Below are 23,597 nucleotides of genomic sequence, written 5' to 3'. Positions count from 1 at the left end.
TGGTGGAGATGATGGTGCAAAGGTATGACGCATGCCAAGCGACCAACCTCCCGGAGCCTCCAGCCCCCGTAATCATAGAGGAAGGCCCAAGATTTCCATGGTAAAGAGCTAGCTCTGATTTCGATAGACTCCTAGATGGGATCTAAATGCTCAATGTAATCAACTATTTCTCCAAAAATCCTGAGATTGAAATAGTACCCTCTACCTCCGCCACAGACGTCAATCCAAAGATGGAAATGATCATGGCAGCTCATGGACTAATAGGAAAAATCTGTACTGACAATGGACCCCTCAATAGCAGCAAATGGGTAGAGTACCTCCGGTCCCGGAATACCCATCACAGATGCATCACGCCAATGTGGCTCCCAGCCACCAGGGAGGCAAAACTATTTGTAAAAACTCTAAAGAATGTGATCCACATTGCAAAGGCAGGGCTGGAAAATATAGAGAATGCAATTTACATGTTTGTGCAAGACTACTGTGCCATGCCACACTCCACCATTGGGGTCTCTCTATTACAGACACCACCCCACACCACCCTCAGTCGGTTGAGAACCAGGAACCACAACAGTAAGAGTTCAGCCTTAGGCAACGACTCAATAACTGTGCCAGTAGGAAGAGGCGAGCTAGGCTAAGGACTTTCCAGCCCGGAGACAAAGTTCTAATCAAAGACCGCTACCCTGGTGGCAAATTTAGGCGACTGTTCGAGCCTAGACCTTGGAAAGTAATCAAAGTAAGGGCATGAAGTTGGCCGCCCAGAGACGGAGCAAGCGTATCACGGAACATATCTTACTTAAATGGTTTCAATTTCAGTCAAGGAAAAGGAGGAATGTAGTGTTGCAGTGTGGCAGCCGGTACGCCCCATTATGTAACACCTTGGAGGGGGGGTTGGCAGACTGCACCTGCGTACGTCCGAGCCATGGCGCAGCCGGGCGTAATGATGTAGAAAGTGAATAACAAGCATTGGCGTAGCCAATAGGTCTCGCTTTTAGGACCTTATGTGTTTATCCTGAAGTTTTAGCTATGTTGTAGAGCATAGTGGCTAATGTGCATTATGTTTAAAAGTTATAATAAAAAGTGTTAAGCATTTTTGTAACCTTTATAAAAACAAAGGCGACATTATATACAACTTATCAACCTCATTAAAAAAATATTTTAATGTAAAAAATGTTTTCTATTTTTTTTGTACTTATGTGGCACAGTGGTATTATGCTTCCACCCATAGCCTCTCCTCCCTCTCGAACTGCTGGTAGCTTAAGTCGAGAACTCCCACAGACGGGAGGGCTTGAGGCTCACTGCAATCCAGTGCAGGGGGTCACTGTGAGAAGTTGGCCTGGTATATGATGCTCACTAGTTCTAGTGATCACCTTGTACCATGCCAAGCAACCCTTATGGTGCAGGTTGTAAAGTCAACCTTATAGACAAGCTATCCTAGGGGTAGCATGGACTAAGCAGTCTTAGGCTAAACTCTGTAAAGGCATGTGAAGCAAGCTGTTTTACCATACACAATCCCTTGAATACCAAATGAAAGGACACCACACAGATATATATTGAAAATATATATAGATTTATTTCTACAAATAACCCTGATACTCTTTATGAGCACAGAAGCAAATGCGTTAAAACAAAACACAGTTTAAATACACAAAAGTTGCACAATTATGGATGAGCCCTAGGGGCCACCTAAACCATATACTAAAATAGTGGTATAAGAACCATTATGGGGAAAGTGAAGAGGCCTAGGGCCTGGGGAATCGCTGGAGCTGTTCGGGACTAGCAGTGAAGAAGTCGGGAAAGGCCCGCGGGACTCGGGTGCAGTGCGGAAAGTGCACGCTTTACCAATGCAATGTCAATGGTGCGTAAAAGTTACAAAGTTAGTTAAAAAGGAACCTTCCGAGTGACCTAGAAGGATGAAACTTTAGACACAGACACTAGAGGTGTGTACCAGTGTGGGAACACCGGCGGAGCTGAGTTACCTCACCCACAGGAAGCGGGTGCATAGGGTCAAAGTAGTGTCGGGTTTCGTCACGCAGGTCGATGGTGCTTGGAGCTGAAGATGCTGCAGGCGACTCGATGTGAAGAGTTCCGGTGGATCCAAGGGTGGATCTGACGAGGTGAAGACCTGAAAGCAGAGGGGACAATGTTCAAAGTCACTAGCCAGTGACTACCGTGGAACCAGAGTGGAACCAGGCGATGTCGGGTGCAAACAGGCGTTGAGGTGTAGCTTCTCTCTGCAGCCACGTGGACACGAGGGGTCGAAGACGTCCAGGAGTCAGTCACGAGCTGTCCCACGCAGGCTTCTCGCTGTTGGCGGTGTCGGCAACTTGATTGGAGCAAACAGGCCTTGGCTAATGCAAGCCACGCAGGAATCGAAAAAGGCTTGTTACTCGAACCAGCAAGGTCAGAGCAGGTGCTCCTTTTTACAGGAGCGAGGGCAAGTCTGGAGCAACCAGACCCGCAGTGTAAGTTGAAGGTTTCGTCGCCAAGATGGCCGCTAGCCACGTGGCAAGTGGACGGGATGGCGCGTCGAGTGGCACAGTGCAAAAGGGCCCCACGCAGATCGTGGAGATGATGGGGGGCTGATCTTCGGTGCAAGGGCTGCTCGAGGTTGGGGCTTCTCAAACCCCAAAGCACAGCGTCGAGGGTGCCTCTGATGCTGCGCAGTCAGCGTTTCGGGGGTCTTCCAAGAGGTCCGGTCCCACGTCTCTCGGTGCCTCCACGGGTCCCTTCTTTGCAGGGACTGTGGATCGGGCGGTGAGAAGTCTGGGAGTCTGGGTCTTGTCAGGCTCTGGGCTCGGGCTCCGGCGGGAGGCAAAGCAGACGTCGAGTTGCTGGTTGGTGCCTGTGTTCACAGGGTGGTCACTCCTTGGCCACAAGGGAGATTCTCTTCCGTCTTCTGTGCAGCAGAATGTTGAAGTCCAGTCTTCTTCTGTATTTCAAGTTGATTCAGGATGATCTGAAGTCTCAGGACACAGCTCCCACTCTTATTCGAATCTGGGGGGCCGGATCACCTACTAGGTCCCTCCTCTGGGTGGAACCAGGAAGGGGGGTGGTTACACCCCCTTTCCTTTGTCCAGTTTCACGCCAGGACTGGGGCTGGAAAGCCCCAGCACCGGTTTGAACTGGCCTATGCACAGGGACACCTTGTATGCCCCAGGCATGTCTGATTCTATTCAGCCCTGTCCTACCCAATACACAAAATCCTGTCTGGAGTGGTGCTAGCACCTCCCCAGGCAGGAAACCCTTTGTCAAAGCTGCCCTTTGCTGGAAGGACTCCCAGCAGCAGGAGGTCAGACTTGTGTCTGTGGTGGCAGCATCCATTTTGTGATGCTAAGGCTCTGTTTAACTTTAACCGGGGTTCAGGCTAGGTACATGTCGTGTCCCTCTAGAAGGGTGGAATGCTACCCCCGTCGCCAGAACTGGCGAGGGGGTAGTATTCCAATTCGTATGACACCTTACTCGACATGTTTTGATAAAGCCAAACCCAAGATAGCATTTAACCGCGAGGTTCATAATGCACTTAAGAGTATATGGTATGGCAATATCATGAAACAGCTAAAGGACATGGTTCCGAAAGCTGCAGACAGGCTCAGCTCATGCCAGAGCACCATCTCACATATTTCCAAGCACTCTGCCTCCAGGATTGATGAGACCTTCCATAGGAGTGACTGATAGGAACATATGTGTCCATTTTAGGTTAGGTATAGGCATACTACACCTAAGTAAGGGGTGGTTACACCGACTTACCCCAGCTGAGTGATCAGCCAGTTGTGTCAAAATATGGAGGCCAGGCCAGGGGTGGCATAATACATGCTACAGCCCCTGGTAGGCCTTGGAAGCACCTATGCCCTGGGTACCTGGGTACACTGTTACAGGGGCCAATAAGGTGAGCCAATTCCAATTGCGTATGTACCTAAGGTACATGGAGTCCATTTTAAGGAGAGAGCAATTAGCCTGGGGCCCTGAATAGCGGGATCCCAGGCCAACTATGTCAAAAACCAGCTAAACACCAGGCAAAAAGTTTGGGGGTAACCATAGTCAGATATCCACCTTCCTACAGTCACCTCCAAAACAACAGAGGCTGCTCTCACCTAGAGGTTGTGGCGCCTGAGACCATGAAGTCTGCTCTTAACTCCAGGGAAGCTCAAGAGCCTTTGAGAGACCAACAACTTCACTCCACAAGCCTCCGGTAGTTCCGTGGGTCCGATTGTTAGTTGTACATACTGTGGGAGAGAATCATTTTCAGTGTAACAGAAGTTTGTTATCCACCAAGGATCAAATTACTGTTGTAGCAAAAGTGAAAGGAAGGTGTTTGTTTGTTATTTTTTTGGATTCCGAAGTTTTATGGAGCACGATTTTCCATGTCTCAGAGATAGTGCAGACTTCCGTTGTGCACTGTACATTATTCTGCTGTCAATGCCTATCGTGTGCAAGGCCATGTGTGGTAAACAAACTTTGAGCCAGCCGTATTGAAGATTTACGCCGCTAAAAATAAAACAAGGATCAGGGTGTGTACGGAGAAGACGGGGTGGACCAGACACACAGCGTTTCCCTTGCAGGAGCGAGCTGGGGCACCATCTGTTTTCAAGATAATTACAAACAGATGGCGCCAAAGCTCGCTCCCGCAAGGGAAATACCAAACATGCATGCGTTGCAATAGAAAGCAATGCAAAACGTGCATGTTTTTTGCAAAAATGCTGATCGGTTCCAAAAGGTCCTGTCCTATGCAGCTCATGCGCGCTGTGTAGGCGACACCTAAAAAGGGCCCGGGGGCAAGGCGGGCTGTTTGAATAGCAGTGCATGACTTTCTGTGTTTGTGTCTTACTGAGGCGTTGCTATGCACATTACAGGTGATAGGTAGCATGGGAACTAAATAAGTACCACTAAGTAAAGTGGAATGACAGAGCGTTAAACTACGCAATGGGCATGATGAGATGAGATTTTGAAACCTCAGGAACAGCAACACATTGTCGTGATGTCACCAGGTCTTTAAGTGAAAGCTTTGTCAATAATAAATACAAGGCATAGTTGCTGCTTATTTATCATATGCAACTAACAACCATTTACAAAGCTAATAATCCTGATTTGTTGTAGGTATAATGTTACATGTTGTATCATATATCTGGATTTAATAACGGAAACTGCAAAATACCAGTCAGGTGGCCCACTATGCTAAAGACCGATTTTTATTTTACCTGTTTTTAAGCCCTTAATTACATTGGCCAGTGGCCACGCCTCTTTGAGAGCGCCCCCCGTTTTTTAATCCCACTTAAAGCCCTGCCGCCTAGTGTACAGAAAAGTATGTACACGTTCTTCTTGTTACTCTGATAGTGGGGCGTGTTCTCTTTTTTGTCGAGAAATCACATTTAGTTGACATAGTATTGGTGGGGTGGGGGTCCCTGACTGTACACACTCCCCCTTGCTCTTATGACCCATTTACAATAGTCCGGACACCGGACTGCACGTGTACATGCTGCACGACTTTGCCACGTGGTCAGGGCCTCTCTTTATGTAAACTTCTTATATGCTCACAACGCCTGCTTAAGTGTACATGCTCAGTTGGATTAAATATCAGTTCAGTCTGAATGGCCCTTGGGATGGCGCGTGCTGACGCTCGTGAGTGCCACCTGCTCAAAGGTCTGTGTATCATTTGTGCGCAGTAGCTTAATGTGAAGCAGAAAAGTCCGTTATGACTCCCCCGAATCAATGTGTGTAAAAGGTGCTTGAAAGTGTTTAATGATTTAGCAATTAACATATTGATGAACTTTTCCAACTTGCCCAGGGAAAAGGAGCACGACCTGGAACGGAGGTACGAGCTGCTGAACCGGGAGTTGCGGGCGATGCTTGCCATAGAAGGTAAGATGTTTGCATACGAGGCTGCGCTGCTCGACAGACAAAATTAGCATTTTTCGCTCAAGGTGTTGCCAATGTATGCAAAGCACGTTTTCCACCCCGAGATATAGTAATCATGTTAAAGGCCACCGTTAACTTGCTCGGTGACGCACTTTAGTTACTGTCTCTACCGATGTACTGTTTCTTTAAGGACAATGATGGTTTGACTTTGTGTAGTGAGATTTCAGACGTAATATTAATTCAGATTTGACTTTCCGTGGGCGATGTTTTAGTAATTTGCAGGAATATTTGCAGAGTAATAGTAGGGGAAAGAGATTCACTCCATCCGCAGTCGTATTGCCCCTTCTTGCTTATTCAGCATGGTATTCGAAAAGTGAGTGCAGAGGGTATGTTTGATTGTTTGAGCTTCCAGGCTGGCGCCCCTGTAAAATGACTGCATTAATTGTCCTTTGTAAACAAATCTGCACACTCCCTTACTGCCTGTCTCCCTACTATGGCCTTTTGCCGCCAGTGGCTTGTGTTCTCCCAAAGGTACCTTCTCTTGCAGCTGCGGTTTGTATTCTCTTATGAGGTGAATGACAGAGGGGTGTAAGGGAAATCCTGCTTATCCCTTCTATTCTTCCTTCAAGTGAACTGCGGAATAATCCGGGATGAATCATAATATAAGTAAATATCCAGATAGCTTTAACAGTGCTTTCATTTTAAGAACAATTCCAAATAGCTTAAGTGTTTTTCGAAGGCCATCCTGTTAAGACCTCTCTGTTGCAAACGCTGACTTACAGTTCAAAGATGTCAACTTAAAAGTTAATCCGCTAGGCGCTGTAGAACGGACCTTTTCTCTAATCAATGCAAATTGATTTTGCTATTCTACATTGACCTCGAGCCCTTTGACTGCCCATGGTAATTTCTTTCTTCACCTGATAAGGTACCTGATCCATAAGAAATCAATTGTAATTAGTTTGGAGACTTTGGTAGAAGCCTAAGTTTGGAGGAGAGAAAGCAGAGGCAGCCCTGTGACTTCCTGATAATCGCCAGTGTTGCGGCCTCTACAATGGCAATTTCAGATGAATGTGAAAAGGACAGTATTTTACAGTTACATTTCTGTTCAGCTGGATGGAATTTTGACCATGGCATTGAACTGGAAGAATGGGATTCTTCTCGAGGTGAATGGCCTAATATACCCTATTTGCTATCCATAAAATATTTGTGAACATCTTGAACCAGTGTTTAGATGCTTACAGCAGGCTAAAGCGGACTGACTCCGCACAGTTTTTTTGTGTGCCGCAATCTGGTTGGCATTTGGCAGGATGTATTTCTCATCCTGGGTGAATGTTTACAGATTTCGTTTATGCTTGAGGTCTTGGCAGTTTTAATTTACATATCCCCTGCTCCTCAGAATCCGAATATTTTCTACCTTCGCCTTATCCGTTACTCAGTCCTTGATTCTTCAATACTGCAGGTCAACTAAGGTTCCTACGGTTAAGAGCGGGCTTGAGAAACTTAAGAGTACCTCGGCCTTAGAGGAGGCAGATGCTAGGCTGATCAGTGCCTTAACCAGGCATACAGCTGTCTGGGAACCATTAGTAATGTATGTCAATAACAAGGGTATATGATGCACTTTTTGTCTGGTAATGCAAACTGATATGAAATTATGCCCTTTATTGCTCTAAATGCTGCATTTCTTATTGTCTGGGTTAGGTTAAGAAATAACACTGTAAGAAGAAAAAATATATATATATGTATATGTATATATATATTTATGTGTGTGTATACATATATCTCCATCCAGCCCTACATAAAATTTGAATTATTGTTTACCTCCTGTACGGTGCACTTTCGATTCCTATGCACTTTATTTATATGACTGGTGCTGCCATTGGGTATGCAGATTTGTTCTGGGGAGGATCACATGTATGTGATCTTTATCCATGGATATACGGTTTTTATAGACTAATGATTGGAACCATGTTTTAGCAGCTCGCACTTTAGGTTATTATAGTTTTTGCAGAGGCATAAAATGTATTTGTGCAATTTCATTTCCCCAGCAAGAAAAGTCTGTGTTGTCATATAACGTCTGCCTTTTTTTATTATGATGTTAATGCACATTGTTAAAAAAAACCAACTGTTGGTAGTATCCACAGCTGAACGAGTCCAGTAGTAAAAAAAATAACGTCTCCTCTGAGATGTAATAAATTACATGCAACACATTTGCACCTACTACCTCCGCAGTGTGAACCCTCATCTCATCAGCTGCATACAGTTATCTGGTAAGAGTACGACCAGGGGCCGGCTGGGTCACAGTTAAAGCGGCCTGTTCAGGGTGGGCCTGTGGCTTCGAGAAGGCTGTGCATGCTGGGAGAGAAGCAGTCACAAGTCACCTGCCATGCGCTTGTTGGCGTATGACTGACTCTACCCAACTTGGATCAGTAAGTACAAAAAGGGCTATTTTTAGAATTCTTTAGCCATGCTTCACAGCATCGAGGATGCTGGACAACACGTCTAACAACCATTGGCAAAGCCAATATGTCCCAGAGGTCAGACTTGTTATGTTATCAGCATTAGTAACATTCACATCTATCATTAGTAGGGCCTTGGAACTTTATGATTTTATATGTTAACCAATTATCCATTTTTATGTTTCCAGTATTTAGACAGAGAATATTTGATGGTTGTTATGTACGTTATAATTAATAGTCTTTTGCGTTTGACTATGCTCACCAGAAATCGTTTTGTTGACAAAGCAGACTAGTGAAGGGTAGAAGATCTGCTGACTGACAGATAATGGCGGGGTATGACGTTGGCCATGTGTTTCAGCTTCAGCCATGTGTGTCAGAATTTTTTCTAGCTTTAAGTTGACCAGTATACTATTTAGTGAACATAGTCATCGCTTAGCCAGCTACTAAATTGATACTCGTTAGATCAAAGAGCTTTTTGCACTGCAGATACACGTAACAGCGACCCTAGTAGTCTACCAGTGTAGGTTGAAAGAAAGAATTGCTTTCTTTGCCATTTAGCACCAGCGTGGAGGGCAAGATTGCAAAATCCTGGTAGATTTCAGAAAGACTACACTTGAATCTCTCTATAGATAACTCTGCCGACAGACCATCAGAAAGAGAGATTCATATGAGAATGCGTGCGGCCATATAACCTGTGTATAGGATGCAACCAAGACCTCATCTGGTTGTAGTATCCAAACCTTGTTCCACAGACTTACTCGTTTAGATTTTGTGTTGTGTGTCCATGCTGGATGGATGGTGCATAGGAGTAAACCAGAAGTCCAACCCCTTCTCGGTAGCGCTATGGTATTTATTGCCTTGACCGAAAAGATGGGCTTACACCACTGGTGCGGCCTCTGGAACGAGTGCGCTCATTTTCTGCTCTATAAACGGATCTTTCGCTGTATTCTGTACATCTTGGTTCATCCCTGGTTTAGAGTTTAGAGCGTGCACTCTTGTAAAAGGATTTATGCATAGGTTCACTATTTTCGTGGTTATGGTTTATATGATAAGCTTTTTTATATTTAAAATCAATATGTAATCCGGTGGAGGAGCTTATCCCCTCAAACCCCATTTGTAAATCTATTTTCACTTTGTTCCACGGCCCAGCCGCCGTATTGCATAGATTGATTAGGTGCGGCGGCAGAATCCTATCGCGGGGCCTGCTCTGATGATGATGCGGACTCTTTCAGGATTGCTAGTTGACTGGAACTAAAGATAAGAGGCTGCCGCCCTTCGCCTGCGCGCCCCGCCACAAAACTAGTGTTAATTTTGTATCAAAGCGCGGCCGAGGGGCGGCAAGTTCGGGCCGTTTCTGGGAATGTGTTTATATGTCAATACGGAAAGGCTTTTCCTAAAGCACTGATCACATTAATCATAGAAATAATAGTAATGTGAAGTCAACGAAAGGGAACAATTAAGCCCACAAGGGTTTAGGAGGCATGAAAGGGCACTGTGAGAGTTGCACGGGGCTCAGCACCGACGCTCGGCATTCAGCAGTTTGTGGCCGTGCTCAGCTTTACCACTTAAGCCGATTTCGCCCAGTTTACGTTTCTATAGGCATGCTGTTCGGGAAACCACAAAGCAGTCGCAGCCTTGATCTAGCCTCCCAGATACACAGCCTGTGAGTGGTAACCGTGTGTGACAGGTGATACACACAGCTTTGCATTAAATGCACAAAAGAGAAGAAGGTGCCAAAATGTTTTATTTTTAACTATTATTTCTCTTCACCCAAAGCTGAATTTAAAGGCGTTCATTTCAAGTAGTTATTTCTTTCCAGGAACAGGAGTGCATTCTTTGCTTAAAGGCATAATTACAGTGTCTTTTCACAGAATTTATTCCTGTGTGAAAAGAAACATGGAATGTAGTTTTGTATTTGGTCGTAGCTTTTGACAAGTTTTGAAGAACTTGATCACAAAATGGTTCTGCCAGATAACATTTTAATTTGACTACATATTTGTTGAAAACACATTGTTAATAGTTACGTACTTGTGCGTTATGAACGTTTAATTGGAAAGAAACTTGAAAAACTGCTTCCCCTGACACACATAAGCTGTGCACTGGAAACGTTGGTGTGGTGTTTTGCAAATTAATATAACAAGTTAACAGAATAGTATTGGGGAAAGTCTCAAACTAATAAGGTAGTTAGATGACTGACGGCACATTTCAAAGATTTGTTTGGTCATGTAGCGCTTTCAGACTCTGGGCCTCATTTATGGTCTTCCATTCTCATTGACTGGTAGTAGTCGAGGTGGTCCGAGTTCATAGCTTCCATTTCTTAGCTGCTTTCCTTCTCCAGAGACTGTAACAAAAAGTAGAGAACAGCGTTGATGTGCCCAGCTCTCATAGGTTGCGTGTCATTGAGAGACGGACCGGGAGTGGAGCAAAGAAGGATGATATCCAGCATAGGGTCTTATACTCTGCATTTTGAGAAAGGGTATGCAGTTCCTTGTATAAGAGTGCTATGAGGGCAGGGTTTTACCAGTACTGTTGTTCGTTGATATTGAATTGCTTTCAATTTTTTTGGTTTTTCATTTCACATTGGCTGCTGTACCAGCAGGTACTTTACCTCTTGGTGCCACTTACAGTTATAAATAGGTTAGCACTCCACTATGCCTTCAAATTTTTAGTGTAGAGTTACTATTTTTCTAGTTCCTGAGGAATTGACGCTAGATCATCCTGACTTAACGGGCAAGATACATGTCAACCACACAAGGCTGACCGCAACACCCTGCAGCATTATTGCAGTGAGTCGCCAACTCCATTTTTAATCAGGGGGCAGGCAGGACTATTAAATTCTAATTTACCTGACTTTTATTTCCCTGTTTTAATTTTCACGTTTGCACTCCTACACTTCCAAGGCCCCTTACACCCACTGCACCATACGGCAAGGAATAAAAGATCTCTGCCAAAGAGCCCTTGCGGGTGCCCGTCGGAGATTGCAGTGCCGACCCGATGAGGAGCATGCCCGATAATGAAGCATGACACCCAGCAGGCTGGGTGTGTGAGGGCCCTCATTCCGAAAGGAAGGACTTACCAGTCCCTCCCCTTTCTCACTAATACTACCAGTGTGTAGTTAGGGACCTTTCCAGTCCCCTCTCCCTTCCCCTCATCCCTCTTATACAAGGAACTGCATACCCTTTCTCATTACGTTTCGCCTGGGCATGTATGTTGGACCTCTCTAATAGCCCACAGTCCCCCTCTTTTGTTGGGGCCTTATACTCTGCACCCATCTCCTTCCCAGAGAATCATGTTACCCTAATTGCCAATTCTGAGCACACGTGTTATGACCCAATAGTAGTTGTAACCAATCCGTGGATGATGGAAGCGACTTCTGGTTAGCGTCAGTGTTCCAGTGCAAATGGGAGATGTAAGAGCCCGCCAGTGGGACTTGCCTATTCAGACTGCTGTGCTTTTTGTTTTATAGGCATTATTATCCAGTTCTATGTCATATATGCAATACTTTGCTTGTGTGGGTCAGGAATATTCAAGCCTAGTTAGACTAAGTGGGTCTTATAAGTGGAGGTGTGTGAGGATAGAGATGTCGCAGTGGCATCTGGCATTGCTTTGCTAGGTATATGGCCTTGGTGCCATTTTGTGCTCATGAGGCTGTTGTGCGGTCTCTCTAATGTGTTCTGTATATATGGTGCAGAGTAGTCATACATCTGGCCAGAACTGAATAAATTGTATTGCAGGTTAGTACGTTCAGCTTGAAGTTTGGTGAAAGTCAACTCTATGGCGCAGCTAAACTGTTTTGGATGAATAGGCCTGTCAAATGTGTTCTATTTTGTGCATTGTCTTTAATAGGTTGTTTGGAGTATTGTTATAGCTAAATCTTAGGCAGTGTTGAGTGCATGTGAGGTATTCTGTTTAACATTGTTCTCAGTTGTTAACCAGTTTTGAGTAGAAGTTAAGGTAGAGTTGAGAGAGATGATATTATCCAGGAATGATATTTTCAGATAAAGTTGTGTGTCGTCAGTGTACATGTGGAAGGGAATGTTCATGTAATTTAGAGAATTAGTGAGCGATTCCAAAAAGAGGTTGAAAAGGATGGGAGAGAGGGCAGACCCTTGGGGGACACCCATGAGTACTGGAGAGGGCTGGGAGAGGGAGTGGTTTGCCTCCTGCTTTGAAAAATGAGGAGTGCCATGTGGGTGAACCAGTATCAAGTGTTGTACCCAAAAATTATACAGTTTTGTGCATTTGAACACAACTCACCCAACATATTTAAGCTAAAAGCACTTTAAAGGGTGATAAACACCTGGGACATGTTTCTCAGAAGAAGAGAGCCAAGAAGAAAGCGTAGAAAGGACCATGGTCTGTTTACTTCTCTTTTTGCTGCCAGGAGATTGGACCCCTTTTGCAGCCTCCTGGGTATTCCTTGAGAAGCCCTAGCCCGTCAACAAGCACTTTTTTGTCATACCCAGCTGTAACGTACAATATTATTTGTCTTCTGGAAACCTCTTTTATGTGACAAACTCCAAGCATCTCATCTTTGACCACTTGCATTTCAGAGGTCCTTCCTTAGAGTCACCTTCCTTTTTAAGTAAGGCAACGAGTCATGGAATGTGATAATTTTATGCACTGTAAATTAAGTGATTCCCTACTTTTATAAGTATGCATGTTTTAGAGGCAACCCTAGTTTTATACCCACTGAAGTTAGCTAATTAGGATTAGTTTCCCTTGATACCAGATTTGAAGCACGTCCCTTTTATAGCATCTGAAGAATGAAAAGAGGTTAATCTACTCAAAATAGTTTTTCTTTCGTCACCTTCGTTGAGACGCCTACATATATATTTCCTCTAAACAATATTCTTGTTACCTTTATTAAATAAATAAAGGAACAGCTTAGAAAAGTGCTGATGATCATCAGAGGCAGAGGGGCAAAATGTACGAGACAGGGGAACAGGCAGGAAAGCTTTTAGCATTAAGAATTAGGCAAGGATTTAGCAGAAATACAATAGATTAAATTCCGTTCACTAATCAGGAATATACGGAAGCAGAAGACGTTAGAAGGGTGTTTAAAGATTTTTACCAAAAATTATATCAGGAAAAGGAGAGGGTAGATCCCCCTAGTTTGGTTGCTAAAGATCTGGGTCATAATCTTCCCGATCATGAGAAAGCGGAGCTAGAATAAGAACGAATTGATTGAAATAACAAAGGCGCTGGAGGATTTAGCTGTAGGCAAAGCCACAGGCCCGGATAATATCCCACTTGAGGTATATAAATGCCTTCCAACAATTTTAGCCCCGATACTATTAGATCTATTTTGTGGTATAGTTTGGTCAGGGGTAGTCCCAGATTCCTGGAAGGAGACATACATAGCTGTCTTTCATAAGAAGGGTAAGCCCAAGGAGGACCCCGGCTCATATCGCCCGATATCCCTCATAAATACAGACACCAAAATCTATGCAAAGGTTCTGGCAAATCGGCTGGGAGGGGTCATTGGCGGTCTGGTCTCCCCGTGGCAGCATGGATTCATCCCGGGTAGAGGGACAACAGATCATATAAGGCAAGCTATTATGCTTTTTGATGCGCATGCTGTTACGGGGGGACGGATTGCCATGATCCTTCTCGATGCCGAAAAGGCCTTCAACCGGGTCACCTGGATGTATTTATGGGGGATATTGGAGCGGAGGGACTTTGGCCCCGCGATAATAAAGGCAATCAAGGCAATGTACGTGGACCCATGTGCTAGAATTCAGTTAATGCGCGGAGGGTCTGATATAATTTACATCTCTCGGGGGACGCGTCAAGGGTGCCCCTGCTCCCCAATCTTATTCGCCCTTTATATTGTTCCATTAATTAGAAAGATTCTGGGGCATGAGGGTCTCAAACCGATAATGTTGAACGGATTTGAAACTAAAGTGCTCGCATATGCCGATGATCTGGCGATAATGACCCCGGAACCGGAAGCGGCTATACGAGTACTAAGGATAATAACTACTAAGTTTGGGCAACATTCGGGGTATCTTCTGAATGAAAATAAGACACAAATAATATGCTCCGGCAGCATTGCTAGATTGGACGGTAGATATACTGACTCAGCAGTTTATCTCGGAGTTAGGGTAAGCCCCTCTATGGAGTCTATTATTAAAGAAACTTCGACCCATTGATCGACTCAATGTCATCTGAGCTAAAAAGAATAGACTCCATTCATTTGTCCATAATCAGGAGAGCAAATGTGATTAAAATGACAATGCTTCCGAAAGTATTATATTTCTTCCGTGCAATCCCGTTTATGGCAGGTAAAAATGTGCTTAAATCTATCCAATCAGTTTTTGTAAAATGTATTTGGCATTACGGGAAAACAAGAAGATCTCTTAAATATTTGTGTCTACCGCAAGAAAGAGGTGGACTAGGGGTTCCTAATATCCGATTTTATCTGGTGGCCTGCCTTTTCAGTCAGATGGCGATACTTCTGGATACTATTACAGACGTAACGCATAGTATGCCTGGGAATATTTACCCGCCTTCTATTTTTGAACTATTAGTGGGAAAGGAAGCGTTTGGGCTTCTGCTACATAAAACAGAACGACGTTACTACAACAAGAAAAGGTATAAGGTATTGGATAGTGTTTGGAGGATATGGAAGGAGATTCAGAAAATTCTAGAAATCCCTAAGTTTAATTATTATACACCCTTGTGGAAATCAAACCTGTTCCCTCACTTAGATAGCGATGGTTACTGGGCAATGTGGGAAGCCCAAGGGATTAGGAGTATTGGACACATCTGGGAGGGAACAGCCCCGATGACATTTATAGATATACAGCGGAAGTTTGGAATAACATCGAATCAAGGTTTTAACCACATCAGCGCGGCGCAGATTCCTGCGCTGTGCTGAACGTTCTAATGAGCCAACGGGCTCATGACGGAACGGTTCCGTCATGAGCACAGCTCAACCAACGCTCATGACGGAACCGTTCCGTCATGAGCGTCGAAGGGGTTAAATATCTACAGGTCTCTCAAACTCTCTTCAGTATCAGGCCCCAGATTATCCAAGGAGGGAAAAAGGATATCTTAGAATATATTCTGGCAGGAGGTACAAAGATTGGTACAATATATGCTGGCCTGATCCTTAAGTTACAGGATGATATGGAGAAAGTGGAGGCCTACTGGGCACTGAAATTTGATGACCCTGATATAGATCTGTATAGAGCCTTACTGATGGCAGGTAATTTATTCCGTTCTTCAAATCTCAGGGCCCAACATTATATGACGTTATATAATTTATATTATACTCCAGCCAAGTTATTTGAGTGGGGGAAAAAAGAGGATGATAAATGCCCAAGATGCTCCCAGGTTCCGGCAGACCTGATACATATGTTTTATCATTGTAGCGCACTTAGGAATATAGGTACAGAGATTGAAAGATTCTGGGAGGGGCTGCTAGGGACTAGCGTTACCCTATCCCCTACCCTTGTGATCCTGGGCAGTGATTCTAATCTGAGATTGAAAACGGAGGAGGAAGCTTTTGTATTTATCTGCGTGGCAGTTTTTAAAATAATATTGGCTGCGGGCTGGAAAGACTCGATGGCTCCCTCATTTCAGATGTGGTTGTCAAGATTACTCGGGATCCATAATATGGAAGCAGCACTATACTCTTGAAGGGGTAGGAGGATGCGAGAGCGAGGTCTGAACATCTGGGCCCCACTCTAAAACTGGAGGGAAGCTAGATTTTAAAATGTTTTCTAATAGGATATGGATAATGACATTTTGTAGGTATTTTACTGTATATTCCTGTGTTTTTAACATTGTAATGTACTTATGAGGAATCTATTTTGGCTAAAAATCAATTGTATCGTATTGTAACCATATGGAAGTTTTAACGCTATGTTTTGTAATGACTGAATATGTTTTATGCACCAGATATAACAATAAATACATAAAAATAAAAAATAAAGAATATTCATGTTACCACGATTATCCTTTCAGGGTAGCTTCTTACATCTAGCACATATGAACAGTCACTATAGGATACACAGGCAATAGACCCCAAGTGCCAGTAATGCATTGGAATGCTTTCTATACCAGGGATATGGTGTATACCCACTTTAGGAAATTGTTTAATTTCGCAAAGCAATACTGGTAATACATCCTTGTTTATGTTGACAGTTTCAGACCAATTATATTAAATACGGACCCTTGGAATGAAGCAGTGCAAATTATATCACAAAGGGCTACAGCTGTTTCTTTTGTGACTCTTATGTTTGCCAGTTTGTCTTATTTATTGTAAAGGTATGTTCAGCATCTCCCCAGCTACATCCCTCCATGGTAACTTTCTCCTGTAGGCAGTCTGTAGACTATCTTTGATGACTCTGCACATCTGTTCAAGACCATTTTCTCACTTCTCACAAATATACAATGCAGTGCACCTTTGTTGGATAGTCCTCTTTTTGAGATGTTTGCTTATTGCTACCAAATGAAGCTGCATTCCATTATTCGTAACAACTTCATCTCAATTGTCTTAACTACGAAACACACACCCTAACATTATACCTCTGTTCATGTGGTTACCATTCCCACAAATTTCACCTCTTATTACTCGAAATGTTTATTAGTATCACTGCCCACCCCAGCACATCTAAGACCACTTACCTCACAGCTGTTTATCTATGCCACCAGTGCTAAAGGTTGAGTAACAGTCTTCTGCAATTTATCGCTTCATCTGCTTGGTAAACACTCATTCATTCACACCTCAACACTAGCATACATCCTCTATAAGCAATGCAGCTCTCTCCACCTCCTCACAGTTATACTACTCCTTAAATGCCTATTTTTGCAAACTGTTGAGATCCTGGGATCATAAGTGGCATCAACTCATCACCTCACATAAACTAATTAATCATCCCACATGAAACCAAACCTGATTTAAGTTCTTTGAAATACAGTACAACGTATGAGAAATTAGATTCAATGTCAAAATATGCTTGTAAACATGATTTGCCCCAGTATTGGAACTTTCATAGATTCCCATGCTTTGTATCATTCCCCGTCGTCGGAATGGGAGCCTCGGTAAATAAAAAATACCATAGTAGTAAGCACAAAGTGAAAAAATAGGCCTAGGCCTCATCTCATTTTGTAGCTTATCCACCTCTTTTTGTAAAAGAGACCAAATTCTTGCAGTAGCCAATCAGAGTAGCCTCACCCCATAGAACCTTCCTGAGAGAGCCTCAGAGCCTCAGATTTTCTACCGCACGTTGTGCAAGGGAGTCTCCATTGAGCTCTGCTCAATTTTCTTCAATTCTGTGAACATTTCTACAACTTTTGCCTGTTTTTTCGTCATGTCTGACAAGGAAAAGAAAGCACTTTTTAGAGCCTGTGCTACATGCTCTAAAAAGAGGTTGTTTGTTGAAGACAAACATAAAGACTGCATATACTGCTTATATCCGGATCATAAGGCCACGGACTGCAAGATTTGCAGAACCTTTTCCACCAAGACCTTGCGGGACAGAGAAGGAAGCCTGCTGACTTGGCTGCAAAAGATGAAGGACCGCGAGGAAGTTTTGTCTTCTGACAGTGAGGGCTCCTCTTCGGTGGTGTCATCGAGGAAATCAAAGAAAAGGGGTAGGCCCCCCCCTACTACTTCTGATGAGCCCCATGTCAAGGCCTTGCCCGGGCCCTCTGATAGGTCTGACAGGCCTGCTTCCCTAAAATCTCCTCACCGCAGTGAAAAGGAGAGGCAGGGACAGCCTGAGGAGTCGCAACCTTCAAAAAAGGCTAGAAAGATCGTCCCTGTGACTTCACCACCCTCTGAGAAGGAAAGAGGGGTGAAAAAGCCTTCCACTGCACCTCAGGAGATTGTTTCTGACAGAAAACAGCGTTCGTCGACGGTGAAATCCACAGGTGCGTCGACGATTCCTGTCAAAACAGACTTGTCTTTAAAATTGGCCTCGTCGACGATGGCTTCGACGACGGCATCTACACCGTCGACGACGTTTAAGATGCCTGATGCCTGTTCCTCGTCGACGAAACTGACTTTTTCCACGTCGACGACGATGTCGACGAGAGTCACGTCGACGGTGATGACGACGACGAGGACCACGTCGACGACGACGCCGGTGACCATGATCCTGGCTACGAGTTCGTCGACGACTCCGTCGACGATCCAACCATCGTCGACGATGACCATCTCCCCGTCGACGATGCCTTCGACGACGGGCACAGTTTCTTCGTCAGCGCTTCCGTCGACGCAACAGTCTTTAAAGATTCTTCCGTCGACGACGATTCCGTCGACGACATCGTCGACGACAGGAAAACCTGCATTTTCACACAAAAAACGACAAATAACACTAGAGATGACATCTCCACGGAGAGTCTCGCAGTTGCCTCCTACCTTATTGCTTGATGAGGGCTCTGAAGACGAGACTGACAGTGCATATGGGCCGGCTTATAGCCCATCTGACTTACACGTCAAATTACAGGAGGTCAGTTCTGAAGAAGGTGAAATAGAGCAACAACACTATTCTTCACAAGACTATTATGACCAACAGGAGAGGCCTCACATGCAGGTTCATTCACAGAAACCTCCATGTCAGTCCCAGCAGGACATGGTAGCGATGCCATCCTCTCTCATCTCGGATCTACAATTAATGTTGCAGGACTATCGGAGGCGCTTTCCTGCCCAACAGGAGGTTCAACAAATACGTCCTCCTTCGCCTCCACCTCAGTTATCTCAATCAATGGCGGAAACCTCTTTGCCTTCCAGAGGACAAGATCCAGCGCCTGTGGAACGTCCACAAGATGTGGTTGCAGTTCAAGATGATACTGATGATGATACTGCCTCATCAGAGGTGGATCAGCAAGGGGATCCTGACCAAGATCAGAATGTGGCCTGGAACCAGGATAGCCTTCAAGATCCAGACGTTACAGGACCCGATACCGCAATCTCTCCTCCAGCAGATATCGGAGGTTTTCACAACTTGATGGAACGGGCATCCAAGAGATTTGGTCTTCTGGTTACCTCAGTTCAATCTGAATGTTTTTTGTATGACTTCAAAGAACCATTCCGGAAGTCAGTTCGTTCAATCCCCATCATTGAACATGTGTGGTCAGAAGGCTTAAAAGCTATGCAAAATCCAGCCACGGTCCTCCCAGTACTTCCCAGACTGGAGAAAGAATATAAGGCGCCCGAGGGCAGCCCGGCATGTCTTCTAGGTCAACCAAAACCGGACTCGGTTATCTCCCAGGCCGCACAGACTAAATCTAAGAATCTGTCTACACCGCTAACGACGCCACATGATAAAGAGGGGAGGCGTCTGGACAATGTTGGAAAAAGATTCTCCGCAATGGCCAGTCTCCTCGTTAGGGCGGCGAATGCTTTGGCGATTCTGGGGAGATATGATCGCCAGATGTGGTGTGACCTCTCCCCGTTTGTGGAAGAACTTCAGATGGGTCTAAGGACGAGTTCAGAAAGATCTTGATGGAAGGAGAGCGTGCCTCTTCTGAGGTAATCGACTGCGCTATGGATATAGCAACTACGGCTTTCCGAGCGCTAGCAGGCTCGGCAGTTTTAAGACGCCAGGGCTGGTTGCAAGCCACGTGGTTTCGACAGGAAGTACAGAACAAAATTCTGGATCTACCCTATGATGGAGGGATGTTATTTGGTAAACACGTGGATGGCGCCCTACAAGGCATAAAGAAAGATACGGATACGGCCAAGTCCTTGGGCACCTTACAATATCGCAAAGTGCCCTTTAGGGGAGCGAGAGGAAGAGGTTTCTCCTCTTACAGAGGCGGGAGTCAGCACCGCTACTCTTCCAACTCCCAACCTGGCCAGTCATACAAACCCCAATATTCACAGAGGGGGTCTTTCTCTCGTCAGCCGCCGAGAGGACGTCAGGGGCAGCAGAGGAGAGATAATACCAAGAGACAATAGCGGCCAGATGGCTCTTTCTACTGTTCCTGTGCCCTCATTAACACCAGTGGGGGGCAGGATTGCCCATTGCCTCAACAGCTGGAAGGTCATAACAACAGACCAGTGGGTCCTGAACATCATCAAGGAAGGACACACGTTGGAGTTTCAAGATCTTCCTCCAACGAGAGCTCCAGACGCCATTACACCCAAACATCTAAGGCTCCTTCGTCTCGAGGCCCACCAACTCTTCACCAAGGGGGCAATAGAGCCTGTACCTCTCTCCCAAAAGGGGAAAGAGTTCTATTCCAGGTTCTTCCTGGTTCGGAAAACAAAGGAGAAGTGGCGTCCGATTTTAGATCTACGGCAGCTCAACACTTATCTCATCAAGTTGTCCTTCAGGATGGTTACTCTTCAGGACATCCTCCGCCTTCTCAATCCAGGGGACGACATGGCAACCCTAGATTTGGAGGATGCTTACTTCCATGTGCCTATTCATCCGGCTCACAGGCAATATCTTCAATTTACAGTAGGCAAGAGCCATTTTCAGTTCAGAGTACTGTCTTTTGGTCTCCGGTCCGCACCGCGGATCTTTACAAAGGTACTGGCTCCTGTGGCAGCTTTTCTCAGGAGTCAGTCTTTCGAAGTCTTCCCATATCTGGACGATTGGCTGGCAAAGGCTCCTTCGTTCCAGGAGGCGTCCAGGGCTGTCACGTGCTGCAGTCAACTGTTCGACCAGCTGGGCCTTCGGGTCAACAAGGAAAAATCGATTTTGCGCCCCTCCAAGACAGCGAGGTTTTTGGGTGCAATGCTAGATACGGAGTGCTGCCTGGCTTTTCCTTCAGAAGAGCGCCAGTCCTAACTGATTCTCTCAGCTCGCCTCCTACAGACAAGGAAGTTTCTGTCAGTTCGCCAATACAAATCGCTTCTCGGATCGATCTCATCCTGCATACCATTAATACCACACTGCAGGCTGCGGATGCGTCCACTGCAGGAACAGTTGGACAAACAATGGCGTCAGGTGACAGGCTCCTTCGACGACAAGATAGTCATTACTCCGGGAATGCGAAAGGCAAGCAGCTGGTGGTTGCTAAAAGACAATCTTTCAGTAGGGTTACTGTTCCAACTTCCACCATCTCCCATGGTATTGACAACAGATGCCTCCATGGAGGGGTGGGGAGCGGTCCTCCAAGAACTGAAAGTCAGTGGTCATTGGAGCTCAGTCCAAGTCAAGTTCCACATCAATCTGCTGGAACTTGTGGCTATTCGTCTAGCCTTACAGGCTTTCCTTCCGAGGATCCGCAACCGCGCCGTGCTGGTTCGTACAGACAACACCACGGCCATGCACTACATAAACAAGCAGGGCGGAACGAGATCTTGCACCCTGTCAAAGGAAGCACAGAGGCTTTGGAATTGGGTGATCCAACACAATATCACTCTATCAGCGGTACATCTGGCGGGCACACTAAATGCCACAGCAGACGCTTTGAGTCGCCAAAGGAACATCAGCCACGAATGGGAACTGGATCAGACCATTCTGAACGAACTGTTTCATCGTTGGGGGACCCCAAGCATCGATCTGTTTGCGACTCCTCAGATCGCCTAATGCCAGTCCTACGCAAGCAGGCTTCACCATCAGGGATCGTTGGGGAATGCGCTTTTGATTGCCTGGTACGGCGCATTTGTTTACGCCTTTCCTCCTATTCCGCTAATCCCGAGACTGATCCGCAAGCTCAAGGCGGAGCCGTGCAGAATGATTCTGATTGCACCAGCATGGCCCAGGCAGTTTTGGTACACAGAGCTTCTTCTTCTCTCCCAGGATCAACCGATTCTCCTGCGTCCTGTTCCATCACTGTTAACAATGGCCCACGGGCAGGTTCTGCATCCAGACCTGAAGTCCCTTCAATTGACAGCGTGGCTCCTGAGTTCAGAGAGTTCCAGGGTTTAAATCTTTCAGGAGAATGCAAAGACATTTTGGCTCAGGCCCGAGCGCCTAGTACGAATAAGACCTATCGGGCAAAGTGGAAGAGGTTCTGCCTTTGGTGTCAGAGACAAGGTCTACATCCGTATACTTCTGCACCACACCAACTCTTGCCTTACATCCTTTCTCTTGCAAAATCTGGATTGGCTCATTCTTCTATAAAAGTACATCTAGCGGCCATGTCTAGATTTAGACGATCATCATCAGGTCCTTCCCTTTGGTCTGCAAGGATCATCAAACAGTTCCTGAAAGGTTTATTCAGGGTTTTTCCACCAGTCCGGCCTCCACCGCCAGCCTGGCATCTTAACTTGGTACTGTCACATCTAATGAAGGCCCCATTTGAACCTATTCATAGGGTGGACATGAAGTTTGTTTCATGGAAACTGGCTCTTCTCTTGGCTCTGACATCGGCTAGAAGGGTTAGTGAGCTCTAGGCTTTCACAATTGATGAACCTTTTCTACATTTTAAAAATGATGTTCTCATCCTACGAACAAATCCTAAATTTATTCCTAAAGTCCCCTCAGAATTTCATCTGAATGAGCCGGTGATCTTAAAGACCTTCTTCCCACGGCCCTCCACGCCAGCATAGAGGGCTCTGCATTCTTTGAACATTCATAGATGTCTCAAGTTCTACTTGGAGCGCACAAGACTGTTCAGGAAATCTTCCCAGCTTTTTGTTTCATACAGTGCTCCACGTAAGGGTTGTCCAATTTCTAAACCCTGCATTTCCCGCTGGATATCCAGCGCAATCCAGTTCTGCCATCGAGAAGCGGGGAAACCTCTTCAGCGAGCAGTTCGTGCTCATTCTACGAGATCCATGGCTTCATCGGTGGCTCTCTTCTCAGGTGTCCCGATCAAGGACATATGTAGAGCGGCGACATGGAGCAGTGTCCACACCTTCACTCGCCACTACTGCTTGGATTCTTCTGTGAAAGAGGATGCGGCAGTGGGCCAGGCGGTCTTGAGGAACCTTTTCCAATAAGTCGGTGAGCTTTCCTATATTGCATATTTTGTATTACTTGTTGTTGTTCTGCTTTGTGATGCAAATGTGTTCTGTTTTTCTTATCAGGATTACGTATGATATTTACAGATATATATATATTACAAAATATGCTTTTCTCTTTACTGCTGGCTATTCTGATACAAAGCATGGGAATCTATGAAAGTTCCAATACTGGGGCAAGAAAACAAGTTACTTACCTGTAACTTTGGTTCCCCAGTATTGGTAACTTTCATAGATTCCCATGCGCCCACCCTCCTCCCCTGGGAAAGCTCAGCCTTATTATCCAATGATGTTGCTGTTCACAGCGGCTACGAAAATCTGAGGCTCTGAGGCTCTCTCAGGAAGGTTCTATGGGGTGAGGCTACTCTGATCGGCTACTGCAAGAATTTGGTCTCTTTTACAAAAAGAGG

At 45.3% G+C, this 23,597-nt stretch overlaps 1 protein-coding gene across 6 annotated transcripts in view; it reads left to right on the top strand.

Annotated features, from left to right (window-relative positions):
• Nucleotides 1–23,597, top strand: part of EHBP1 (EH domain binding protein 1) — a 2,232,712-nt gene that overhangs the window by 1,974,751 nt on the left and 234,364 nt on the right. For all 6 annotated transcript variants that reach the window (XM_078649460.1, XM_078649459.1, XM_078649456.1 and 3 more), the window contains one exon: nucleotides 5,783–5,856. In XM_078649460.1, coding sequence (XP_078505586.1) covers nucleotides 5,783–5,856 — 74 coding nt within the window. The remainder of the gene's footprint in view (nucleotides 1–5,782; nucleotides 5,857–23,597) is intronic.

Source organism: Lissotriton helveticus, chromosome 6, assembly GCF_964261635.1.
Source record: "Lissotriton helveticus chromosome 6, aLisHel1.1, whole genome shotgun sequence".
NCBI lineage: Eukaryota > Metazoa > Chordata > Amphibia > Caudata > Salamandridae > Lissotriton > Lissotriton helveticus.
The sequence above is the reverse complement of the archived record's forward strand: the minus strand, read 5'-3'. Positions and strand labels throughout refer to the sequence as shown.